Here is a 25,609-nt window from a genome sequence, read left to right as displayed (position 1 = left end):
GTGATCGATCTGTTCTGCAGCCCCTGTCATACAAGGCTTTACTTTTTCTGGTCTCTGTTCTTCAAGTTTCCCTTTGAATGATTTCATGTCATCTTTGATGTGTTCCTGTAGGCTTCTTTTGTGAAGCTGGTTTCCATGACTGATGAGGTCCTGGTAGATGCCCTACGACTTTTTATTTACCTTCTAGACATTGTCATCCAAGATGGTGTTTTATAAATCAGATAACTTCTGGAATTTTACACCCTTCTATTACATTTTTGCCTGAAAGCCTTTTTATTCCACATTACAGAAATCCCTCTGATAACAAATATCATTGCTCCCCACAGCACTGAACATGTCCTTGTCTCCTGTGCTCCCGTGAGGACAAAAGCTTGCTGACTGCCTTCACCCTCTGAAGCTATCCCTTGGAGTTTTCTTCTGCTAGTTTTGTTGTTGTTTTCTTCTTCCTGTTTGCTTCTGTTAGTCCGATAAAGTTTTGACCAGGCTGCTAAACCTGGCCCACAGGCCATCTGCACTGCAATTGAGAGCTGTACTAACATGTGCAGTGGCCCAAAGAGTGAGTGAACTTTCACCAACCTAGTCCTGCCGCCTTTTCCTTGGGTTCTGACCTCTGTAAGAGTCCAAGTAGATTTCTGGATAACAGCCAGGTTGCCTAACGGCCTTTCACCCGGGAACTTAATCCTGCGGCCACAAAGAACAATAGAAAACATTGAGGTGCTCTTGTGCATATGAGCCAGTTGCCAGAAACAGCAAATGCTTTTCATAAGGAGAGAGGGTGAGGAAGGCGTGAGCTCAGAGGACCAGGGGCTCGCTGGGCCATTTATGGGAAAGGACCGTGATGGAGGATAAAAGATGATTGAAAAGACTAAATGCATCAGGTCCTCAAATAATGTCATTTTGTTATATCTTTAATGAGATGCTACAGGAACTGAATTCTTGTTTATATCCATAAGCCTACAGTCAAATTGGTTTTGTTAAATGTTGTTTTGCTTAAAGTCACAAAACCTATTGATGATGTTAAGTAAAGACCTACCCTGAAAAAAAAATGAAAGAAATGATAGTGTTTTCCCCCTTTATGTTACAATCACCACTTCATGAAATAAATTATTTCTCAGGTTTGGCATGATCTTACATGTCTTTTCTTACTTTAAATTTCTGTTTTAAGATTTTATTTACTAGTATGGTTGTTCACTTATTTTTTACATTTTGCTGTGAGTTGTTCAAAAAGTTAAAGTACTTATTAAAGTGAATATCACATTAGAAGTTATGTAATGTTCACATTAAAACCAAATGCCCACTTAAAAAAGGAAGCACACTATATGTCTTGCCCCTCGCTCACGGAGAGAGATGTTCGCATAACTTTGTATTGCTGTGGAGATTTCTTCATTTCCATTCTCACCTTTGATCCCACAAGACAGGCTGTTTTCCTTTCACCTACAAAAATCTGATGATGCTTCTAAGCTACAGGTCCAAGTAAAAAGTAATTCCCAGAGCCTGTGGTACAATGGCAGCCCAATGATGGGTTTCACTGGTATAATACAGGCTGTGTGTGAGCTTAGATTTGAACCCAACGTGTGTTTTCAAGCATCAATTTGAAGTGATGCTTCACACAGGAACAGGGGGATCTGGTCCACCCGTATGGGAGCTCACCTGACCCTGAGCGCTGAGGAAACAAGATGAAGCAGCAGCAGGCCCGAGGTCTTACCGTCTCTGCTTCCAGAGCTCTGCCTGGTCCTCGGCGAAGACTTATTCCCTCCACAGTGTGAGAGAGTGCACAGTGCCTTTCTAAACTGTAAGGGCTGACGGCTTCTTTAAAGTGTCAGTTTTGCACATCACCTGCCTTCCCCCAACACTGGATTCCCACTAGGACAGTCAACATTAGCCTCCCTGCTTCCCATGCCTAACAAGCATGTGTGCAGGAACCCCACTGACTGTGTCACAAGTGTGTGTATGGGTTTGTATGTGCTTGTGATACCGTTGAAAATAAAATACCATTTTAAGGGGGATAATACTGTACGGGGTGGGGTAGAGCCTGCCCATGAAAATATCAGTAAAGAGGTTTATTTAGTGGTTGCACAGCCAAGTAAAGACAAGTGGGATCAACTGTAGGGGAACTGAGTTTTCTTATTCCTACCTAATTAGGCATTCTCTTTTTTGTGTGTCTATATGGATATTTATTGCCTTAAATATGGAACCTGAGATTTTTAACAACAGAGATTCTACAGGATTAAGAATAAAGCCACTTTCAAATCTTCTAGTCATTTTAATTTCTGCAGCTGACATATGAAAGTCATTAAGACAGGTACTCTCTGAGGTGGGGGGGGAGGGGGGGGGAATTCTTACCTCCATTGAAAGAGGCTGGAAGAGCCTTTGAAGAAAGATGAAATGAAAATAGCACCCCACCTTCCTTAAGAATAACTGGGCACCCTGATCAGAAATGCAAAACAGATATAACTGTGTCTAAGACCCCAAAGTTTCCAAAACTGAATCCAGTATCTCCCCAAGGATCACCGTCGCGACCCCTGAACCAATCACCTGTCTCTCGTCTAGAGATGATGCTCAAGGAAACCAAAGGGCTGGAAGGAAGGTTTCAACAGGTTCACCCGGTCAGCGGCGACCCCAGTCTCTCCCGGTGACTCCCACTGGAAAGAGGACATAAGGAGAAAAGGGATGGCTATTTTCCTTGTAATGTGAGCTTTTTTTTTTTAAGCTGTGAACTTTTTACCTTGCTTCATTCATGCTTCATTTGATCAATTGCTAACTGTAGAGCCCCCGAAAAGCGAGCGCGGGCTTCTTAAAGTTGGTGTTTTGCTTTTTGGGATTCCTCCCCATTTCGGAAGCGGCGGGGGAAGAGTTAGGCACCTTTGTGACTGCGACCCGGTGAGGAAGGGACTGGCCGTGTGTGCGTCGGGACGGGGAGGACCCGCGGGGAGCCTGCCGCGTCCCGCCCGGACTCGGTTTTCAAACCGCGGGGAGCCCTCCCTGCCATTGGCATGCAAATGCCGGCCGGAGCGCGGGCCAATCGCCGAGGCTGCCTGTGGGATTACCTGGTGGCGAGCGCCGAGCGCGCGGCCCCGCCGGTGCGCCCCCGCGGCGGGGAGGCGTGGCCGTCGGCGCCCCGCACCCCCCGGGTCTCCGGAGCCCGGATTCAGGCCGCCGAGCTGCGCGCCCCGCGCCCGCCGTAGCCGTAGCCGCAGCCGCTGGAGCCCGGCGCGGAGGCTCTGGGCGCGGCCGAGCCCCCCATTGTTGAGCGCCGCCGAGCCCCGCCGGCCATGCCCCGCGCCGCCTCCACCGCGCGCCGGCGAGGTTTGAACTTGGCGTCGGCCTGGAGTCCCGCGAGCGGCGGTGGTGAGTGCGGGGCGGGGTCCGCTTCCCGGGGCCGGCGGCGGGCGCGGCCGGCCGGGGCACACTGCTGCCAGGGAGGGAGGGAGGGAGGGTGTCCCGCCGCCTGCTTTCTAAAAGGGTTTCTATTTCGGTCCCGGCGGCGACTTGGAGACCGGGTCTGCGAGGATGGGTGGCCGGCCCGGCGCGGGGCAGGTGGCGCGCTCCGCTCCGAGGGTCTCCGGACGCCCTGGGCCTTGGGTTTTTACTAGGGAGGCAGAAACTGCTGCGCCAAGAAGAACGTAATTGCCGATTATTGACAGCAAGAACACTTTTCAGAAGAAATGACCTGTGAAATGTTTTAATTTTGATAAATGGCTGCCCACGAGGGCTCCCACTGAGTTCAGAACGACCTAACTTTCTTCATTGTACTGGATTCGTTTCTGTAGGAAAGGCCCCAAATGTGCTGGGAAGGGCGTGCCTGCCCCTTCCCCCCCCCTCCTTCCCCCCTCACTTGTTGCAGATCTTAAAGCAGATTTTTTAAAGGTGTTTTTCATGGTCATGTAGGGACACTTAAATCATGGAAATGAAATTATACCGGACACGTGCCTGGCTGAAGGATGAGAGCTTATGAAATTTCAGTCCATGGAGCATCCTGTGGGGGCGGGGGCGGGGGCGGGTGGGGTGTGTCGGTCCCTTTCTCTCGTGTACTTTAGCATTACCGGTTTGTTGTTTGCGTTCAGATCCTAGTGCGGTGGTGGTGCACTTTTGGACTGGCAGCCAATGGTTGCCCTCATGCATGAAATCTCCATGGAGAGATGGCAGTGAGATACCAGGTGCAACAGGAAATATTTTTCTATTTCTATTGTTAAGATGGACAGGCTAGTTAAGTGATCATTTTCAATCAAAAGCATGATGGTCAGACCAATGGCTAAATCTTCCCCCAAATCATTTCACAAGAAGTTGTTTTGCATTTTAATTAATTCTGATGGCAATTTTTGTCTTTTAAGATATCTTTTTTTCCCCGGATGGTAAAAGGTAGAATATACAGAAATGAGAAAGAAGTAAAGTCATCCTTAACAATAACATTTATGTTCTGTTTGCTAAGGCCTCGTTTTACACAGAAGCCCAGGCATTTGAAAACTTTGAGCTAGGGACATTTTTTTTTTTTTTTTTAAATTGCGAACAAACCTGGCCAGGCACTAAATCTAGTCATTGACAAGGAAGTAAATTTGTACTTTAAAAAAATGTTATAACCAACAATAACTTATTCACATGGAACAGAATTTATTGTGGCAGTTCCTCTTGAACCAACTCCCCACATCTGTTCCTGACAAATGGTTTCTGTTTGCGTAGCTTGTTTTGTAAATACGTCTCTCTACCATGAAAGGCAAAGTGCCCAAGCTAATACATCCTTCTTCCCAGTGCTTGGAGCTAGGCTCATAGAGTTAATATTTTTATTGGTTTCTACATCAGAACTTCCTCACCGTGTGCTTGATAAAACCCTGGAGAAGGTTACCAAGGGATGTTGTAGAGAATTCTCTTCCCTGGAGATTTTGAGAATAGAATAAACATCCATCTGTCTAGGATGGCTTCAGTGCAGCTCTGCCTGGATAAAGGAAGACTAGGTCCCCTATCAGGATCCACATGGAGGAATCATAAACTTATTTCAGTCCTCCATAACCTGGGACCAAAGAAAACAATTGCCCCATAGCATCTGAGTCCAGTATGAGGCAATGTCCTGTTTTGATTTATGTAAAACAAATATTCCTTTTATATTTTTGGTAAGAGAGTTAAAATTACCCTTAGGACTTGTCCAACCTTTTCTGTTGATGAATAGAATATCAGTAATGATTCCATTACCTTCTAAGAAGTTATAGGTTGAATACAGTGTAAGTTCTGTGATTTAAAGTAAATGAATGAATTGATTCATGGGGATTAAAAGTTCTGCCTCAATTGGGCAGGAAGGGGTGTAGCATGAAAAACCTCTGAGCTAAGGATGTTGTATCCCTGAGACCTTTCTCTACTTTTGACATTAACATTTTACTTTCTCCTCAAAATGCATTCTTGACTTTTCATTTTCAATGTAGAAGCCATGTGGCACTTTTACCAAAACCAAGTGTCTCTGTAACTTCTGTGGGAGGCTGTTCCCTGGGCTCCAGCAGTGCTGCTGTGTTGCTGGCTTCATTCAGAAGGTCAGCGTTTCGTGGCTTGCTGCTTCCTCTGCCCTCCTGTTCGCCAGAAGTATCCTGTAATTCTAACCACTGTGTGACCTCAATTGCAGTGACACCTACCTCCCTTCCCATAGTGTCACTTGATCGGGAGCAGCCACCCTCTTTCTTCCTGCAGGATCTCTGGGAGGGGTTCACTCTCTAGGAAAGGTCCTGTCGAAAAGAAAGTGGGAAGCCACGCGGCTCCTGGCTGGACAGTTTGTCACCTTGCTTGAATGAGTTGAGCAGTGCCTCCACTTCACCCCCTCCAGCTTGTCATGTTTCCGTGCATGCCAAGCATATTTCCTCTTGCTATAGTAACGCCTACAGAAGGAACAGGAATACAGTATGAACAAAATGGTCATTTCATTTGTTCAGCAAACATTTACTCTGTAGGAGGCAGCCCAGGAACTGGAAATGGGACCTTTGCCCTCAGGGAACTTGTTACAGAAGAGGGGAAATCAAACATGTTAATAAGCCAGGGCAGTGGTCGGCAAACTTATTAGTCAACTGAGCCAAATATCAACAGTACAACGATTGAAATTTCTTTTGAGAGCCAGATTTTTTAAACTTAAACTGTATAGGTAGGTACATTGTTATTAACTTAATTAGGGTACTCCTAAGGCTTAGGAAGAGCCACACTCAAGGGGCCAAAGAGCCGCATGTGGCTACCACGGACTAGGGCATTTCTGAGGAAGAGAGTACAGAGTTAAGAACTTAGGTTTGTTGTAAGTTAAACAGACACCAAACCCATGACCCACCATTTCCACACCTAGATGTTTACCCAAGATAGAGGAAAACAAATGTGCACAAAATGACTTACAAAGAATGTTCATAACAGCCTTATAATTGTCAACAACTGGAAACCTCCCAAGGTTCATCAACAGGAAAATGGATAAACTGTGGTACATCCATACAATGAAATGCTTACGCAGTAATCAAAAGGAATGAACACCTGGATGAATCCCAGAACCATTGTGTTAAACTGAAAGAATCTAGAGACAGAAGCAATTCTATTTCTGAAGTACTAGAATGGGCAGAACTAATCTATGACTGCAGATGGTGCTTGCCTCTGGGGGTGGGAGGATTGACTGGAAAACAGAAGAGATTTTCTGGGGCTGTGGAAATGTGCTATGTCTTTTTTTTAGTTATGGTTATATAAATACCCACAATGATCAAAAGCCATTGAACCAAACACTTTAGACCTATGCATTTTATTGTATGCAAAGCATAGATACAATTAGAACAGCTTGGGTCCTAGAGATAGACAAGGGTACACATCCCATCTCTGTCTCTAGGTGAATATTAACCTTGGGCAAGTTGTTAAATGCCTCTGAGCCTGAAGCCATTGGACAGCAATAAAACATCGTCATAGGGTTATTGTGAGGATTAAGTTAGATAATGAAAGTGTTCAGCTTAGTCAGAACTCAATAAATGTCAGCTAATCATGCACTGTGATAAATATAATATGTGGTTTCGGTGTTGATGATAAAATGTACTTTTTGTGAAAGCCATCTTATTTAATATTACCAAGGACTTTGAAACATATTAATCAACTAGAGTCCCTCAGTCTGGCCTGCAATTGGGGCCTATGGCGGGGGGGGGGGGGGGGGCGGGGGGTCAGCTGGCAGGGGGGAGGGACTGCAGAAGGTTGGCTGGCCAGTTTGGGGGGGGGGGGTCGGCCAGCTGCAGGGAGGGACCGCAGGAGGTTGGCTGGTGGGGGGGAGGAGGGGGGGAAGGGGCCACGGGAGGTTGGCTGTGGGAGCACACTGGCAGCTCCTGCATTGAGTGTCTGCCCCCTGGTGGTCAGTGCGCATCATAGCAACTGGTCGACCAGTCATTCCAGCTCTTCCGGTCGTAACCGTTGGTTAGGCTTCTAGATAGATAGATAGATAGATAGATAGATAGATAGATAGATAGGTGGATGGATGATAGCCTGAGCATTATGTGTATCTTCTTTTTTAATGGGTCCTTTTTTGAGGTTGTAGGGAATTTAAATTTATAGTTCTTGCCTACCTGGTCAAAATACCACGGGGGCTTTGCTTTGACAGCACAAGTAAATCCCAAAGAGAAGAAATACCCACCCGGCAAACATTTACTGTGTAGAAGGCAGCCCAGGAAATAGGGAGTTTTTGACGACTGATTTAAGGATACTAGTTGAAGCTGAACTCCCAAACTAGGCTCACATCATCCTCTGGGAACCTAGGTGAAAGGGTTACATATTATATTTTCTTCCAAAGGTGGAAAACAACTATTGATCTCTGCATCAAACTAATATTGTGCTTTTTAAAAAAAATTATAATTTTTTTTATAATTATACAACTTGAATTTTCAGCAAAATACTTTGGACAGAGTGATAAATAAAATACAGGAGTTTACTTAATCTATTAAGCTTCAATTTTTTTTCAAATATTTTATTGATTTCAAGAGGAAGGGAAAGGGAGAGAGATATAGAAAGATCAATGATGAGAAAGAATCATTGCTCAGCTGCCTCTTACTCTCCCCACACTGGGGATCAAGCCAGCAACCCAGGCATGTGCCCTAATCGAGAATCGAACCATGACCTCCTGATTCATAGGTCGACGCTCAACCACTGAGCCACACCAGCTGGTCAAACTTCAGTTATTATTTAGTTCAAAAAGTGTTTGCCAAAGATGTTTCCCATACTTTGCCAGCTCCAGCAGAGGCATTTTGTTGTTGGGTTGGTTTAATTCATTCAGTAAACATGAACCATTTACTGAGAACATTTTAATGGCCTCTGGAATTCAGTGATGAATAGGAAGATATTTTACACCAGGGGTCCTCAAACTACGGCCCGCGGGCCACATGCAAATACAAATATTGTATTTGTTCCCGTTTTGTTTTTTTACTTCAAAATAAGATATGTGCAGTGTGCATAGGAATTTGTTCATAGTTTTTTTTTAAACTATAGTCCGGCCCTCCAACGGTCTGAGGGACAGTGAACTGGCCCCCTGTTTAAAAAGTTTGAGGACCCCTGTTTTACACTCAAGGATTCATAGACGCCCTGCCTTGACTTAGTATAAATGTATATCCATTTCTCTTGAAATATTTGTCAGGGCAGAGGGTTGTCTCCCCCCACCCCTCACCCCCATCTTTTTTTTTTTAACATATTTTATTGATTTTTTTACAGAGAGGAAGGGAGAGGGATAGAGTTAGAAACATCGATGAGAGAGAAACATCCATCAGCTGCCTCCTGCACACTCCCTACTGGGGATGTGTCTGCAACCAAAGTACATGCCCTTGATCAAAATCGAACCTGGGACCCTTGAGTACGCAGGCTGACGCTCTATCCACTGAGCCAAACCGTTTAGGGCCCGTCTTTTTTTTTTTTAAAGCCTCTTGCTTATTGTGGAAGTTTAAAATCCTGGTTCTTTTTCATTGACACTATTTTCTTAAACACCAGAGTCTTTTGCTAATGTGTTCTCTTGGTATTCATTACTCAAGATAACAGCAGCAACAACAAAATGACCTTATGTACAAAGGCAATTTAGTGTCATGGGAAGGTCTTGGACTGTGGAGCCAGGATGACTTAGGTTAGCATCTGAGTTCCACCACCTACGAGCAATTTAGGTTAAGTTCTTAAATTCCTTAAATCCGAGTTTCCGCATCTGCCAAACGGTGATAAAAATACCTTCACAGAGCTATTAATACTTAGCAGATGAAGGCTGTTATAAGGATTAAGTGACAAAATACATGTAAAGATAACTAGCTTAACACCTGGTGGGTGTTAACTTCCAATGTGTATTGAGTATTTGCTAAGAGGGGCGAACCGTCTGAAACTTGTTTCTTCCTCACCCTCCTATGAGGTAGGCACTATTACTATCTGCTTTTAAAGGTGAGGAAACCAACACAGCTGAGGTTAGGCATGGAGGTGCCAGGATTGGAACCTAACAAGACCTTGCCTCTCACCAGAGGAGGTTCATAATAGATGTCAGTTAGTTTTTTCTTTTAGGTAAAATTATTTTTTATTTAATAACTGCAAGGAGAAAGGAACATTGACAAATACCCTCCCTCCTTTTTGGGCTGCCTGCAAGTGAACACTGGTGGTGGAGGAATTGATGACTCCTGAGTGTGTTCTTAAATGGTTATGGGTCTACTTAGTACCTTATTGCTTTGGGGGTGGGTGGACGCATGTTTGCAGGAGAGGCGCTAATGAACTTGTCACATTCTTCCCCCAACCCTCAAAATTCCGCCTGTCACTGACTCTCTGACATTCTCCTTCACCCCCTGCCCCAGAGACTCCAATTAAGAAGTCAATTGGTGAACAAAAATGTGGAGAACCGGATGGCTTCTTAGGTTGGCCTAGACTTTGTGAAGCCCATTTAGGGACTGACATAGATGCCATATTATCTTGGTTTCCACAAGGACGCCAAGGGGAGGAATGTGTCCCCGAACCCTGGCATAGTCCGAGGCAAAGTAAACTGTTGACCCAGGATATTCCCTATTTCCACTGGCATTTCCTCAACTCCCAGATTCTGGTGAAACCCGAGCTTTAAGAAAACTTTAAGTAAAAATATAAATCCCAGCCCCAGCCGGTTTGGCTCAGTGGATAGGGCATCGGCCCTCGGACTGAAAGGTCCAGGGTTCTCTTCCATTCAGGGCCGCATGCCTCGGTTGCAGGTCAGTCGATGTGTCTCTCTCACATCGATGTTTCTCCCTGTGTGTCTCTCCCCCCCTCTCAAAATCAATGGGAAGAATATCCTCGGGTGAGGATTAACAAAATAAATAGATAAAAATGAAAGTAAGTCCTAGGTGGTAGGTGGAGAACTCTATCGATGTGATGAAGACTTAAGAAGTCACCTTGGCCGTTTATTAAAGTAATGCGTAGATCCCGGGGGGGGGGGGGGGGGGAGGTGTGTGGGGGGATGTGGTTAAATATACAGACATGATTTCCTGTTTAGATCTGAGCCCTTTCACCGGGTCCCACTAAGAGGCTCTGTACCAGCATTCTGGACACCCCAGCCTCTCCTTGCAGTGCGGCTAGACAGCCCGTCTCAGGATCCCTTCCTCAGCCCCAAGGGGTGCAGGTCTGTTTACAGACCCATCAGAGAAGCCCCCAGCATGCAAGGCGGTGCTGTTGGAGGCGATGGACTGAACGATGCTAGAGGGAAAGGGGGGACCCCCTTTGGTCACGCAGCTCTGCATTTGAAGGAATGTGACTGTGTGTATTTGAAGTTCTGTCCATCCAAGTGACCCCCATCATCTCAGGGCAAAATTACTGGCAGACAGAATTCTTTGAGGGCTCTGCTGGCTGAAGGAGGAAGAAGAAAGCTGGTAAAGGTCCTATGAAGGTCTTAGCTCTGTGGTTGTCTCTGACCTTTCGAAGCTGCTTCACCGTGTGCAGGCTCCACTTGTCTCTTATTCGGACTCAACATCGATGTGCATGGCTAAAGTTAGACTTGCAGGATTGTCATTTGAAGTCCCTCTCTGCCTCCCTGTCGCCTCCAGCCTCTTTCCTCAACTTTAAGCTCTTTGTGATGGTTCCCATGGTTACCTCTTCACCACTAGCAGCTGGAATGCCATAGTGAGAAGAGACCGCCTCCCCTACTGAGCCAGGGCTGGCTGGGCCGAAGGCCACCGATCTGTAGCTGGATCTGCAGCTGGATGCGTGACTTGGGGTCACAGCCCACTACCCTCACTGTGTCATGGGTTCTGTGCCTTTCCCATGCTTGGTGTGTTGGGGTTGCAGTGGGAGGGGGGACAAGAGGTGATGCACAGCTCACAGAGTATTTCCTGCCTAGGCTGGCCTGGCCTGGCTTGGCCGCCCCAGGACCTGACAAACTCCTGCCTGATGCCCAACCCTTCTGTGTTAGTGCCTAGTGCAGGGGGAAGGGCCTGCTCTGCCCTGTAGATAAAACCTCTCTACCTGCCTTCCCTGGCCATTTGCTCTCAATACCACCTGTTTGTGAGTTATTGAACATTAACAAGGCCAGGCTCCAGTCTGGAGGGAAATTGGTATCAAAGGGAAGCCCTGAGAACTGGGGATTGCATGGGGACTCGAGGCTCAAGATGAGAACACAACTAGCCAAGAGTTTGTCTTGAAGCTGTCTCCTGAGATACTGCTAGACGAGGCTTAAATTCCTTCTCATTTGCAGTCCAATTGGCCCCAGAGTTAACACAGGAATTCTAACTACAGGTGGAAATTAAGCAGCCCGGGTAAGAAGTAGTTAGAAACCACCACAAATCATCACTCCTGAGGAAGACTACTGAACAAATTGCTGTGCTCTTCCTGGGACAAGGTGACTGACTCTGTTTTTTTAAAGATTGTCCAGTCCTCCAATATCTCACTAAGCCCTTAAGTGATGTGATGTTCACCATTTGGAGGTTGGGTCCTGGCTTTACCACTTTCTTTGTGATCTTGAGCAACTTATTTAAATTCCCTGTGCCTTGGTTTCCATTTCTGTGAGAGGGAGACAATACTTCATAGGGTTGTTATGAGGATTAAAATTGTTAGGTAAAAATACTTTGTAAATTGTAAAGCTCAACACAGATGCCAAATTTATAATAATTTTAAATGATGTTTTGTGAGTGCCATGCTAAAGACACAGAATTTGTCAGTCCCACTTTCGTATTATATATGTCAGTGGGTCCAGAATTCCTCTGGAGAGGATAAGGTAGTGTTGGGATGAATAAGGACCTACAGGATTTAAAACAAAAACAAAAAACCCACAGAACTCTAGACTGTGTTACACTAATCCTATAGTAACAAAAGGAAAGGGAAAATGATGGAGATATGTAAAAATTCAGTCCATGGAACCATAATTACAAGCACCTTGAAAAGGTATATTGTAAACCTCAAACAATTACATTTTCACAAATGGGCTGCATTTTGGTACCTTGCCCTCCATGTAAACTGTGCTCCCAAAGAATATAAAGCAACAGCTGGGGGAAAGCTTGGGAGACGGCAAGATTCCTGCTTTGGGTGATAGCAAAGGTTGGAAACTTTTAGGTATGAGATTTGGGGGCATTTAAATAGCATGGAATGTCTATTATCTACCCTAAAAAGCAGAACGAATCTTGCATATTGTGGACATAAATGCAGCTGGCACGAGCTTTTCTTAAAAAAATGCATGTGAGCTTCTTTCTAAGACCCAGTAATCCTCTTGGGCAAAGTGAGGATTAAGGCCTCCCTCACAACAAGGGGGTGAGTTCAGTTTTGCTGAGATTCCTTAGCTGATGCCAGATTTAGCTAGGGACCTGCTTTCTCAATGAATGGCAGTCTCCATTTACGTCTTCAGTGCCCACCCCTCTTCTCTAGGCAGTCTAGGGCAGGAGCAACTTATTTGCAAGTAGAAATGCAGGAGCGAAATGCTGGCTCCCACAGACCCATTGTGCCCCCAGGGGACATGGGCAGTTTCCCTTTTTAAGAAATGAAAGGGCCCATCCTTACACCACCATCCTGACACACCCGTTAGGTGACTTCCCTATTGGTCTCTTGCAGGTTGGCCACTTTGATTGAATGATAATAGCTCCTGAACTATAGACCAATTGACCAGTCGCTATGAGGTGCATTGACCACCTCTCGGTCCCTCCCCCAAGCCCGCAGGCTCCAATAGCTGGATGGCCAACGGGGGAACCACGGGGAACCAACCGGGGTGGGTGGGACTGGCGAGTGGGTGGAATGGCCAACCTCTTGGTCCCTCCCCCCAGCCCACAGGCTCTGATAGATCACCAGATGGCGAATGGGGAACCGGGGTGGGCAGAAGATGGCTCTGATCGCAGGATAGGCCTAGGGACCCTACCCATGCATGATTTCGTGTGCTAGGCCTCTAGTATTACAATAAAGTAAGCCAGAGAAAAAAATGTAATTAAGAAAATCATAAGAAAGAGAAAATACATTTATTGAAAAACTCTGCACATAAGTACAATTCAAACCCGTGTTGTTCAAGGGTCACCTGTGTTGTACAGTCCTTAGGGTCCCGGGGTTTGCCATCAGCCAGATCTGGATGCCAGTTCTTGTTCCACTAGAGTTTGAGCAGTTTCCTCTGCTTCTGAGTCTCAGATTCCTCAGTTGTAAATCAGGGATGTGATGGCATAAAAGTACCTACCTTAGAGATTGGTTGTGAAGATTACAATAAACTGTGGAGGTAGTAGTTAGCACCTGGCCTGGCTCAAAACTCTCCATAAGCTGATTGCAACTTCCGGGACCGCTACTCTGATGCCTGCTCTCTGTGAGGCACATGAGAGGAGGGAGATTAACATACATACAATGTAAGAAAGTAGATGGAAAGGAGAGGGAGGCGTCCTGAGTACACTCTTCTTGTCTATGTGCTCTATCTCCCTACCAGTTATGATTTGTAATTATATATTTGTACCGTTATTTTGCCTGTGCTCCCCATAAATTTGTAATGTTACAGAGGGAGGGATTGTGTCTATTTTGCCGCGGTTACAAACCCAATGCCTAACCTATTGTGTGGTCCATGGCTGACTGTTAATGATTGTTGATTGAGTGAATGGATGGTTGAGCTGGGTATAGAAGTCGGCTCTGAGCATGAAACATGTACTGTATCATTTTCAGCAGTGTGACCAGTGTTAAGAATTTCTGAGTCAAGAGCAGGAAAGCAGTCTGGGTAGCAGGGGTAAGGGGGGGGAATGGGGGCAGTCGAAAACTGGCCTCATCATTTCTCTCAATCTACAGTTACAGAGAGGTGCCATCTAAATCTCAATAACTCCGCGTTCTTTGGAAGAAGCTTTTCCTTTAAAGAAGCTTTTGGTATTAAATGTTTGCCACCTGTGTCAATGGATTTTCAGGATTGTAGAATCCAGAGGCAGTATGATACAAGAGACAGTGTGGAAGCGAGAGTTAGGGACCCTGGCTTCCCATGCCAGCTATGTAACTGATACGCCCTGACCTTGTGCAAGTAACTGCCCCCATCTGAGGCTGTCTGCATCTGCTAAATGGGAACAAATAACACCTGCTCTGCTTGCCCTTCAGGATGACTATGAGGGCCAAATGCAATAATATGCAAAAGGTGCTTTCAAGCTGTGATGTACGATATTAAAATGAGGAATTGTAATGGTTCACTGGGAACGCGAGGCGAGAGCAGAAAGGCAGAGGCTAAATTTTCTCAGGGAGGTTTCGTCTCCCTCTGCTAATACCGATTTCTGAGAAATCCTGCTTCCTCTCCAAGGAGTGAAGAAGCTCCCAGAGTAAAATCAGTGTTTGCAGAAACTACCAAAGTAAATCCTGCCACAGCGTGAAGTCTTTCCACTGCTCAAATGGGCTCCTAGGATACCTACATCCACTTCCATTTCCCGACCAAGACTTTCCTCTAAAAATATGGAGAAAGTAGACTCTCAGACTCATCTAGTTAGGGGGGGAAAATAAGGCTAATTTACTTTTTCTGATAGTTAAAATGATAAATGTTCATTGTGAACAATTTGTAAGATACAGAAAAAGAGAAGAAAAATATCACCCATAATCTTAGGACCCGGTAGCTAACATTTTGGTATATTTGCTGGTCTTCTGTTTTCATGCATATCTTTTGGTTTCATATGAGGAGCAAAGGAAGATGTGGAAGAAATGACAGGCATGCATGGCTTGGCATGTGGCTGGTGGCTAAGAAGAGAAGTATTCAGATCCTGGTTCTTCTCCTCAGAGGCATTTAATGAGGAGTGGAGTGAAGCGGATGTGGCATCTGGCCATACTTTTTCTACTTTTATTTCATTTCACTTTTTTTATCTGTAAAATGAGGACCATCACTGTCTCAGATGATAAGAATATTACCTGAATAACGTTTAGAGGCACACTATCTGGTACATACCATGTGCCTAATAAGTGTAAGTTTCTTTTGTATTGGTAAGAAGTTATCATTTATTGTGAGGCACTGTTCTAAGTGCTTTGCATATATCAGTTCATTTAAGCCTCACAGCTACCCTTTGATGCAGGTGCCACTGTCCTGTTTTATGGAGAAGGAAACGGGGGTTAAGCAGGCTGCCCCAGGTCAAACACTACTAGGTGACAGAGCCTGAACCGGAGCCTGAGCAGCGGCTCCAGATCCATGTTGCTCACACACATCACACAGCCTGCCCCTAATCAGAGTGGATGTCCAGTCAGGCCCTGAGCGTTTTACAGAATACCAAACCCTTCCAGTGGGGGAGTTATTATCAGTTTAACTATAAGGCCTTGCATGAGGGCCCTTGGGCAAGGGGATACAGGCTTCAGTAGGTGGGAGGGTTGAAGCCTAAAGTGAATCTGAACAGATGAAATATGTATGAGGTTAAAAGTTTGGCTTTTTTCCCTACCCACCCCTTTCCAGCCTTTGTGCAAGGCTGACATAGAAATCATTGGCTAAGATCTGCCGATAGTGAAGCTTACGGTTTCAGGAAAAAAATCAGAAATATGCTGAATGCCAGTGGAATAAGTCATACATGCGGATTCATTTAAGTGCTTTCAGGGGAAATCAAGTGAGAAAAAGCAGCAGCAAGAGAAACGGGAGGTACAAATGGACGCGGATCTGAGACACAGATGAATGGTTAAGGATGAAGGGTTAAGGATGACCCTCCTGTAATAACCAAGCTGCCAGACCAGAGTGGGTGAGCCAGAGCCAGAGCGGTTTTGTTATGCCTGTGATGGAAAGCACCAGATAGGATACAGGCCTGAGGGGATACAGAACAAGCTTCCTCGATGGTCCATAATGAATTAAAAAGAAAAAAAAAAGAGAGAGAGAGAGAGTAATGAAGGGACAGTGACCCAGGGGTTAAGTCTGAATATATAGGTCCCAAAAGGTCAGTCACAGGAACAAGGGGATTTTAAAGACAGAGCAATTTATTGAGAATGTGAAACTTTTGATAAATGCTCAGCCACCAGAAAATGAAGAACAGCTGTGTTAGCCTTAGAACAGAAATCTATACCCACCAGTATCAGTTCTTAAAAACTTCTTGCAGACACTCAAGAAGCCGGGAATATAGACCTTCTGCACTTTAGGAGACTGAGGGGACAGGTGCTGGGAGCTTATGGCGATGACACTAGAGGCAGGATAGGGAGATGACAGCAAGTCCGGCTTCATGCATGATGGACATGGAGTAGGATACAAAGAAAAAAGACACACGGGAAACCAAGAACATGGCTTTAAATAGGGCAAATTATGATAATGAGTACACAGATACACCCAGCGTAAATCCAAAGGAATTTCTCCAAAAGGCTACCCCTGGCCTGCACCCGGAGAAAACGATGTCCAAACCACAAACATGAAGGACAACTGTGGATAACCCAGGAGAGAGTGATACCTTTCAGAAATCTGGAAGTAGCCCCATAAGATCGAAGTCTGTTTCTGTATTTTTCTAGTTTGAAGCTGTTTCATTCATTCATTCTACAATGTTGTTTTGGTTGTTGGGTTGTGGGGTTTTTTGTTGTTGTTGTTTGGTTGGTTTTGTTTATTTCGGTTTTGTTGTGGTGTGTTGTTGTTTTTTGTGGGGGTTTTTTGGTGTCTTTAACCATTTGTATGCCATAAGCGTCTATAGACACAAGCAGCAGACCTTTTTTAATTAAATTCAAAATATCAGGGTAGTTAACTGGTTAAGTAAAAACACTGTAGCTTTGAGTATCTTTTAAGTAAAAATAAGCTCATTTGGTAACATGTTTAATTAATGGCTCCATCATCACCCTTCTCTACCTATTCTGTCCAAATCTGGGTTAGTGGTCCCAAGGCCTTCAGAATTTGTGACATAATGTGAAACTACTAAACTGGGAAGAAGAAGAAGGTTGCCAGTAATTTTCATAATGAGTATGATTCCATGTGTGGTTTGGCCAGGATATATACCACCTCTCAGTGTCTCCGTTTGTTCACCTGGAAAATAGGGCTAAAATATTAAAATAGGGCTAAAATAGTAGTTCTTCTAGAAAAGTTATGAGAATAACTCTTGACATAGGGGAAAGTACACATAGCTTTAAAAGGAAAGGCTTGACTAACCTGCCCCAGTCACGTGGTACCCTTGTAGCACCATATTCTGATGAGATCAAAGCGTGGCAGCCTTGGCTGATGCCAGTCTGTCCTGAGGCAGGTAGAACAAAATGTGATTTTGGAGACAGGCCTAGATACAATAACTGGCAAGGGGAGAGAAGGGCCAAGTGAGGATCCCAATTTGGGGGTCATTGGGACGAAAGGCTTCCCACCACTGATTCCAGGACTGTTTTCCACCTAGATTGACTACGAAATCTCAAAGCCAGAAATCCTAAATTTGGTGGGAGAAGTGATGTGCAGGAGGGGATGGTGCTTAGGTATAATTAAGGTAAAGATGAACTTGAGCCTAGAAACGGAAACTCCTCGCTGACTCCCAAATCTTGAAATGACAAGAAATCAGTACGGTTCAGTGATCCCACCCCCTCAGCCAAGGCCTGTGCAGAGGAGAAACAGCATGTGCTCGCACCATCGCAGATGCCTGCTTCCATGATCTGTGAGGGGCAGACCAGTCAGCTCTCAGAGGCTTAGACCTTCGGAGACAGACACTGAAAGCGCACCGCCGGTACCCAGCCAAGTGGAATGTGGCAAACCCGCTTCAGAGCCCGGTGCTGGTGCTGGGGCCAGTGCTGGGGCCGTCGGATCAGGGGAGGCCTTAGGGGTGTGGTCGGGGCATTTGGAAATTCCACAGCCAAGACTCTCCTAAGGAGAAATATGCCCGTTCCCATGGCACAATGCGTTGGCCACATGGGGCTTAACATTTTTCTCTGACTCCCTGGGAGTAAGGAGGAACAAGTTATGGGGATGGTGTTAGGGAACTGGGGGTTGGGGGGCAGGGGGATTTAAGTGGACACACATGAGGCTTGCCTGCGGGGCAGTGGAATCCAAACAATCTGAAATAGCTGGGGCTCAGGAGCTGGCGTGTGCTGTGCGCTGCCACCCGCTGAACAGAGAAGGGCTGCTCCACATGCAGATGTTCTCCTGAGAGGTGAGGCAGCGGGGCGTGGTCTCAGGAAACCACCTGTCTGACCCTTGGCTTCAGTGAGTTCACTTGCCAATGGATGCTGAATTATAGGGGCATTCACCTTCATAATAGCTAGTGTATCTTTCGTCGCCCTTGTTTGGAAAATCTGTTATTCTGAGATTGGCAATGCATGTCGGTGCTTCACAGAAACGTAGAAGTGGATTTGCCTGCTTTTGGGCAGAGAGCTTCAGTGGCTGCAGGCTTATAACTTTGCTCTTAGCTGTGTTGTTTTGCTCTAACTCCAGGGTTGATTTTCATGCACGCTTCTTGTGAGATTCATTTGTGCCCTTGCCCACGAACACCATCACGCTCAACTTCCTGTTTCCTTTTTTTTTTTTTTTGCCAGAGATGCGTGTGCAGCACCGGGTCCTGCAGATACTGGCACCTCTGACTCCTTCAGCCCAGAGCACCTCACCTCTGACCCCCAGCACAGGAAAGCGGCATGGTCAGGAGGAGCTAAGCTTCGGCTGAAGCACAGGTAGGAGGCGCAGAGGTCTGTACCAAGTCGTTCAGAAAAGGGACTGGAAGAGGGAACTGGGGGCAAGGCTGGTGAAAATATAGGCTTGTGAGAGTGGCAAGGAGAGGCTGAGCAAAACGGCCAGAAGCTCACAGTTCAGAGGACAATATCTTTTTTAAAAAATATATTTTATTGATTTTTTACAGAGAGGAAGGGAGAGGGATAGAGAGTTAGAAACATCAATCAGCTGCCTCCTGCACTCCCCCTATTGGGGATGTGCCTGCAACCAAGGTACATGCCCTTGACCGGAATCGAACCTGGGACCCTTCAGTCAGCAGGCCAACGCTCTATCCACTGAGCCAAACCAGTTAGAGCGAGGATAATATCTTAATGGCAGTTTCCAAATTAGGTTCTGGAGAGCCCCCAAATTCCTGGGACATAACCCAGGGTTCCTCAAATCATATGATTCAAAAACTTGAAAAATATATATCCACCATTGTTTTTAAAACTATAATGAAAATCACTTAACGCTTTTCGGTCCAACGTGGAGGCTGACTCAACAGACCAGGCGCTAGGAGCAGGTCCAACGTCGAGCTGAGGTCTAGTGAGACAGATAACTTCAACATTCAATCCTGTCAATTAATTTGGACCAGACTGTTTGAATTCCAAAAATAAAATTGGACCGCAAAGGGTTAAAGTAATATACCAACATCTTATACTTTGGAAATGACACAGTGTGTCAAATTGTGCAGCAAGATTAATTCATCTTTGAGCTGATGATATTCATGTAAAACTCTTCTTATCTCTAATAGAAGAATGTCCTGAGATTACTAAGTTAGCCTAATAAAAATTTGCAGCTACTTATCTGTGCTTCTATGTGCCAGGTGGTCTGCTGGGACTTGGCACATGACATCAAATTCTCATACCAGTCCTGTGAGGTTTGCACTAGGACTCTACTAGGAGGTGGTGGGTTCAAATTCAGACCGTTTGGCCAAGCTCATCGCCACTATACTTTATGGCCCCAACAGCCTGCATAACAGAACCTATTTCATAGGACAACCATGGCAATTCAGCGAGTTCAGGTATTCAAAGCACTTAGCACAGAGCCCACTCGTAGGAAATGGGAACTAAATGTTAGGTAAAATAAATATCAGATGGTAGTGTAATATGGTTATCTTACTGTGTAACTGCAGGTGCCTTATTAAGCTCTCACAGTTTGCAGTCTGCAAAATGAGTTTAATAACTAATCATAGCGTTGCTGAAAGGATTGAAAGTGCTAATACACATGAAGCACTCTGGCGGTGCCCAGCACGTCATCGCACTCAACCGATGTTACTATTGATGTCAAGAACCCTGATTTCATTTGGGGGTTCTCTCACGTGGACACATGAATTTGCATTATAAACATGTAAACGTTGTGTTTGATCCTCGTGTTTCCTTAGTCTCCTCTAATCTATAATTTCCTCAGTCTTTCCTTGCCTTTTATGACCTTGACATTTGAAGAATGTGAGCCACTTATTTTGTAGAATGTCTTCTCTTTGGATTTGTCTGATATTGTCCCATGATTAGACTAAGGTTATACATTTTTGGCAAGAATACCTCAGAAGTGATATGTCCTCCTTCGTGTGTCCTAGTAGAGATTATCTAGTGTCAATATATTTTATTACTAGTGGTGTTAACCTTGATTACTTGGTTAAGGTCTCTCCATTCTAGTTATTTGTATCTTTGTAATTAATAAATATCTTCAGAGACATAACTTTGAGGCTATGCAAATATCCTGCTTCTCCTCAAACTTTTCTCCCACTGATTTGAGTATCCATCCGTGGAATTGTCTGCAGCCATTCTTACTGGAATGCTCTAAAGATGATTCTATATTTCCATCTACACTTACTCATTGGAATTCTTCTGTAAGGAAGTGCTGTCACTTTCCCCCACTTACTTACTTATTCAGCTGTTTATATCAGTGAGGATTCCTTCACGTATCAGTCATTTTGTGGGTTATAATCCTGTACTGCTATTTCTTACTTTATTGTTCCAGATTTGGTCATTGGGAGCTCTTTCAACCTGGCTGTGGTCTAAATCCTGGTTTGAAATATGGAAAGGGGTAAGGTACTGCTCTCTTATTCACATACAGAGAGCAGACATGATGGGCTTATCATCTAAGGGTCTTAAAATGTTGGGGTATGAGGTTAGAAGTGGGCATTGAGCAAGTGTGACAAGTCATGGAAGCCTGTACACTGATCTTGGAATTAAAAAGTGCTTGGGTTACCCCATGAGCCAATTCCAAGTCCAGTGGGCTATAGGTATCTATAGCTCCCTTTTCATGGGGGGGGGGGGGGGGGGAGGTGGGAAAGCCAGGAAGTATTTCTCACTTATTTATAAGAAAAGAGCAAAAGGAGCAACCTGCCTTCCCAGGTGTATACAGGGGCCAGCCAGACAACCAAGTTTAAGACAGAGAATCTTAGGCCCTGGCTGGGTAGCTCAGTTGGTTAGAGCATTGGCCCAATACGCCAAGGTTGTGGGTTCAATCCCCAGTCAGGGCACATACAAGAAACAACCAATGCTTCATAAATAAGTGGAACAACAAATTGATGTCTCTCTCTCTCTCTCTCTCTCTCTCTCTCTCTCTCTCTCTCTCTCTCATCTCAAAGCAATAACATTTTTTTAAAGTTATTTAAGAGAGAAAGAGAGGATCTTAGTGGCCCAGGGCTTACTAATCTCATAGATCCAATCCCATCCTTCTATAACTTCTCTCATAACTAATTGAGTAGGAATCCGGTGATCTAATTTACCTTAGCGGAAACTTCTCCTTAAACAGATGCGTCAGGCCTTAGGCTAGGATAGTTTGCTGAGTTGGTAAAGGAGACAAAACGTTCTAGCTTAAAACTCAAGATTTTCCAAGCCAGTGCTTTCCTCCACGAACTCCTCATCCCTTCTTCACCTTCCACCCCCAGTCACCGCCATCATTCTAATAATGGCCTCACCTAACTATTGAGCATTTACCCACATGTGGTGATGTGCTTTGTACTCCATCAAGTAAATCAAGACGAACGGATGATAGAAACTCAGGGCTTGACTCCTAATTCACTCTCAGTGAGCAACAAGGTTAGTTCAGCCGGCACCTTGCACTTCCCTTGGCAATCAGTCTGCCTCCCTGATGATACTGACTTCGCTAGGAGGCCTTGGTGGGCGTTGGTATGGAACCCCTGCCTTAGTAGCCTCCCAAACTGTGGGAAGCTTAAAGCAATTAACTCCCTTTTGCAGACAGTGGCATTTTTGCTTGTGGAGGAGGGTGTGGGTTTAGCAGAGAAGATCATTCAAGGAAACTTCCTGATTTTAGTTTGATGAATTTCTATCAGCAGATGATTTTCCTTGCTTCCCTCCTCTTCCTGCCCGCAAAATAGAATTCTGGCATTTTTAAGCTGCATGGTAAGATGCTGGTTCTTCTCAGGAAAAATTACTCAGCGGTGCCCTGCTCAGCTGCTCCCCATTTGTCTTTCCTCTTCTAGAGCAGGAACTGAACTTTAATCGGCCAGTTTACAGAGGTGACTGAGCATGCGATCCCTCCCACTTGCGCCAAGCTTGGCGAGTTCAGGCTGTCTGGGAGGAGCAGAGAGAGCAGGAACGGGGTACAATGGCTTTTTACCCACCCTGAATATGACACTCAGGTGGCCAGAGGGTTGCCATCTAGGATGTTTCTGTTTGCCACAAGGTAAGGCCTCTCTTAGGTTAGAATAAGAGTTAGTTCTTTCATTGCAGGATTCTCAATGGACAAGCCCATCACAGGTGTCTGTCTGATGTTGTGCTATATCTGTTTATAAAGAAAAATAGCCAATCTTATGTTAAGTGTAAGCCCATTTCTCTAAATTGTCATGAAAATTATTATTTGAGTACCTCATGTAAGCCAGTGTACTATTAATATTCTGGAGGGGGGTGGATTTTCAGCCATTCTCTCTCCCACATATACTGTCGCTGTATTTTTTTATGATGTGTCTATTTAGAGTGGCTTTTATGTATTTATTTCTATTGATTGATTTTAGAGACAGAGAAGAAAGGGGAGAGTGAGAAACACCAATTTGTTATTCCACTTACTTATGAATTTATTGGTTGGCTCTTGTAATGTCATGACCAGGGATCAAACCCACAACCGTGGTGTCGCAGGATGGCGTTCTAACCAACTGAGCTACCGGGCCAGGGCTAGACTGCCTTTTAATCTCCTTCAAATTAGCAATTGCTTTGTATTGTGTACTCCACAGATTTACTTCCCCATTTCCCTGGGGGATTTCTGTTTCTCACAGGGAAAGGCTACTTATCTATGTAGTAGTAGTCAAGTTCTCTATTCTCCTTGCCAACATTTGCATAAAGAAATGAAACCTGTGAATATATTCTCAGTTTTAAAGAAAAGGTACAGTCTTCTCAGGCACCTTTGAGTTTACATGAAAAGAAGTGTTGATTGCGGATGCCAGTCTTACATTCTTTAACTCCATTCTAGTTAAAGGTTTAAATTCTTGATTATCTTTTCCTTTATTCACAAAGTTCCACTTTTATCCTTATCATCTTAATTCAAAATTTTTGTTCAGAGTTATGCTTAAAGCCAATGCCTCTAAGGATGCCTTTTATTTAAGGAACAGGTTGCTACAACAGTCATGGTAATGTTCTAGATCTCAAGGTGACGTGTATATTTATTTTATTATTATGGCACTCATTTTATTATTATTATACCTTGTAAAGGGTGAAAAAGAAAATATATGAACTCCTTATATTATAAAACTCATAGAGAGAGGGGTCACAGGGCTGGTTATTAAGTTTTATTTGGCATTCTTTCATTTGAAAGTAACAGAGAGCATTCTTCTGAATTTTATTATTTTCTTCCCAGCAGTGTCAGGTTATGAGTGAGTGTTGGTGGAGTTAAACTTCTTGTTGTAAGATTTAACATGGACGTATTGGTAGGTAAGGAGTTGGAGCAAGTATTCTTAAAGTTTTCAGCTTCTCTGCCTTACAGACCTTCACTGTTCTTTTATTCAGGTTCCAATATTACTTGAAAGCTTTATTTTTAATGAGTAGTTCTTTTCCAGTATGATTTTTAAGTATAGCTTCTTCTTTAGACCATTGTTTCAGAGTTTTGTCTAAAATTAATGCTTTCTGTTCTTTTCTCTGTTGTTGCCTTTAATTTTTTATTTGCGGCCTCCTCCTCTAAATGAGAAAGAAAAACAATATAATGCATCCAATTTACTCTGAAAGAGAATTGAGTTTCTTTAGTGTTGGAGGTTTAGGGGCATTTATTTGTTTTGTTTAATTGAGTAGTGTTTGGGAGGAAAAGTCACTACATAAATGTTAGCCTTCTGCCTCACACGAAAACCCTTTTGTTTTGGCAATGAAATAAAAATGAATTAGCTTGATTTCGAAATATCTTGGTTGGTGTTTGGACTTCTTCGAACCCTAAAAGCACAGAATTCTGTGGGCTTGTACATTAAGATGTGTTTGCAGCCAGCGTAGGGTTCCCTCAGCCCCACAGCCCACTAGGTGGAAGGGCAGAGCCATGCACACCTTTTGCAGTGCCCTGCTGAGCCACGCCCCATTTGTCCAACAGGGGTCCTCTGGGGTGACCCAGAGCACCTTTACCTTTAAAAAAAGGCAGTGATTCAGGGGCACACACAATATTTCTAGTTTCTCTGCAACTCTCTGACTGACCCTTTCTGAGATCCAGGAGATTTATGGGTGTCTGCATGTGTCTGTGTGGGAAAGGTAATAAGCCAACAGGGAAGTGATTTCTCCTGTCCAAGCTCTCTTGCGACATATTCGATGGCACAGAGAAGTAGTAGAGAAAATATTCTAAAATCATAATATCTGATACCTGAAGAAATCAGCAAAAGCCAGTCCCCTCTTTCCTCCAACATATAAAATGCCTGGCTCCAATCTGAGAGTTGAGAACGCAAAGTTATTTACTGATGGCGTTGACGCTATTCATTTACACTGTGCTATTCTGTCGTAATGGAGTTTGAAAGTCAGTGAAAGACAAAGACAAGTGCTGTTATAGATCAAAGGCATTACCGTGTGGGTATTAACTTCTGCCATGACTTACATGCAAACGCTGACGTGTGGGAAGGAGAGCTGACTGTCCCTGTGTGTGGCAGAGTTGAGGGGAGGAGGGTTGAAAGGGAAATGTTGAGAAAAAGAACGTTGCAACATCATCAGCCTCTGGCGATGAAGTAAGACACGCACCCCCATTGCTGGTCCTTCTCTTTCACAGTAATAGTTTGGTGTGGTTATCAATAAAGTTTAATCTTTAAATAATATTTCAAAACGGAGGATGGTAAGGAAATAAATAGTGAAAGAATGTTGGGACAGGTATGGAGGAATGGGGTAAAGTATCTTAATAGAAAAGGTGTGGGGTTGGTTTTTTTGTTTTAACTTTTATGCTGATTTTAGATGTTAGAGTCTTATGCTGGTAGCAGACTTCACTCTTCCTTGTGAGTCCATTGTCAAAGCCACAAGTCCCCAGGGCACATTATTGGGATGTGACATTTAAAAAGAACTCTCCAGAAAGAACTGTGTGTTGCTATGGGATTATATTACCTAATGCATACTTCTCTACCCACTGAGCCACTTTTTAAAAAATATATTTGTATTTCAGAGAGGAAGGGAGAGGGAGAGATAGAAACATCAATGATGAGAG

General features: G+C 44.4%; 1 protein-coding gene across 2 annotated transcripts in view; it reads left to right on the top strand.

The window, feature by feature from the left end:
• Positions 1-25,609, top strand: part of SHROOM3 (shroom family member 3) — a gene marked incomplete at its 5' end in the record, with an annotated part of 281,625 nt that overhangs the window by 199,191 nt on the left and 56,825 nt on the right. For both annotated transcript variants that reach the window (XM_081100888.1, XM_081100887.1), the window contains one exon: positions 18,823-18,954. In XM_081100888.1, coding sequence (XP_080957014.1) covers positions 18,823-18,954 — 132 coding nt within the window. The remainder of the gene's footprint in view (positions 1-18,822; positions 18,955-25,609) is intronic.

This window comes from Myotis nattereri (assembly GCF_964212035.1).
Source record: "Myotis nattereri genome assembly, chromosome: 1".
NCBI classification, from domain to species: Eukaryota; Metazoa; Chordata; class Mammalia; order Chiroptera; family Vespertilionidae; genus Myotis; species Myotis nattereri.
The sequence above is the reverse complement of the archived record's forward strand: the minus strand, read 5'-3'. Positions and strand labels throughout refer to the sequence as shown.